Here is a 1908-nt window from a genome sequence, read left to right on the forward strand (position 1 = left end):
ATACTAGGATTTTTATTTGATAGCAATATGCTAAATCCCCCCTTGTACAGGTTTATTTGCCATCGAAGGTTGATTTCTGGTTGTGCGGATATCAGATTAATTTCTGAATGGATGAACTTCCAATCCATTTGTGAGGATTAATTCCTGTTTGATTGAATCTTTAAGCGTGAATGAACCTGAGCAAGTTTTCCTAGATCTCAGAAGGATGCATCTGGGTATCATTTTCTATCTACCTTTTTGTCATTGTTCATGTTCTACGTATGATATAAAAATGAAGCTTTCTAGGTTGTATTTGGACGTAGACGTATCAATAAATAATACATACATGTACTTTTATTGTTGCCAAATGAATTTACACTCGATGGTAGACATATCAACCACTCCATCATGGAACCGCGGGATTCTGAGAATACATGTATTTTTTGTCAAAGAAAAACAACTTAATTCTCAGCAGCAGATCTTTTTGACTTGTTCCAATCAAGCCTTCTCATCCACTTCTCCTGTGACGCTGTTGCATGAGATGAAATGTCCAGATGAAGTCCTGAAGATGGAAGTTCAGCTGGCAGCGCAGATGCTGTACTGGTAAAGACATTTAAAACAAGAAATGCCAATATAGGTGAAAGGTCGAGCGTCCCTCCCAGTGGTGGAATGATGCCTCGGAATATGTTCAAGTAGGGATCACATAAAGTGCTGAAACATGTACCAGTAGCCATGTTAATTGCATTCTTTTCTTCGGATATTGACAACATGTTAGAGGTTATTTCGCATTATACCTGAGGGGGCTGACAACTGCTGGAGGAGCATTTGGAAACCAAGTTAAAACGAGCCTCACAACCAACAATGTGTTGTAAATGTTTAAGAAATTCGAAATTCCATTAGCAACCACTATTCCTGCCACTGAATCACCCGGCAAAATGGCAGCAAAATTATGATGGTAGTTTCTACGTGGAATCTGACACAAGTGTTAACTTCCAGTCATTACTACTCTTAAAAAAATAATAATAATAAATAAATCAATCAATCAATCAATTACTAGACTCAAAGCCATAGGAGTGAGAGAGAAATGTGCCAGTTTCCTTTTTGCTCTTGTGAACCGATTCCTTTCTAATAGATTCAAAAATATACCAAAGAGCTTTACAGAAACTTTTTCTTGATTAAGAAATCATAAAAATATAAATGGGATGGATCGCAATTTGGGCCAGAATACAACACAGAAGAACTTAGAATAATAGGTGGAAGAGCGTTGCACAAAATTTATATCTTGTCCAACGCAATGTAATTTCATTTAGTATAAGACTTAATGATCACTATCATGTTAGATATAGAACTAGTTTCTGAGTTTTCAAGTTGGACAATGGATATTATCTTCCATGGAAATAACAAAGAAATGTATCACTCAGATCAAATAAATAATGGAACTGATGATTGGTATCTTAAACATGTAAACAATGGTTGCTAATAATGGTAATAGTTCATCACACAATTCGCAGACGTAACGTCGTCGGTGCACTGTGTATAATGGAGTATGTGTGGTAGAAGTGGAATATTCTAGAACATGCTTGATGTGTTGTACACCCTCCTATCTATAGATATCCAGACTCGTAGCGTCACTAATTTGGCAGAGAGAGAACAACGGAATCAAAATTGAGCCTCTCCCGTGTTGACGCAAGGGGTTCGGCCTTGGTCAAGATTTGTTCAACCAATGATGATGAAGTCCTCAAGAGTTGGTCTTGGTCTAGAAAAGTCCCACGCCCTTTATGCTAGGTTATGGTTGAGCTAACTCGACCAACCCAAGTGAGGGACCTGTGAGTCGACCCTAAGGCTCGGTCTCTGGATCAAGACGAAAGTGACAAACCTTCAAGACTCGACTTGGTTGAGCTAAGAGGGGGCCAAGCATTGTCTGCTCAG

General features: G+C 38.5%; 1 protein-coding gene across 1 annotated transcript; it reads right to left on the minus strand.

Moving 5' to 3' along the window:
* Positions 1-266: 266 nt before the first annotated feature.
* Positions 267-964, minus strand: LOC111398265 (ylmG homolog protein 2, chloroplastic-like; the record flags this gene model as incomplete). The annotated part of the gene is made up of 2 exons (XM_023025192.1): positions 267-690; positions 774-964. Coding segments are annotated over 2 exons (441 nt in total), but the record flags the coding sequence as incomplete, so codon positions are not given.
* Positions 965-1908: the final 944 nt, after the last annotated feature.

This window comes from Olea europaea, chromosome 8 (genome assembly GCF_002742605.1).
Source record: "Olea europaea var. sylvestris chromosome 8, O_europaea_v1, whole genome shotgun sequence".
NCBI lineage: Eukaryota > Viridiplantae > Streptophyta > Magnoliopsida > Lamiales > Oleaceae > Olea > Olea europaea.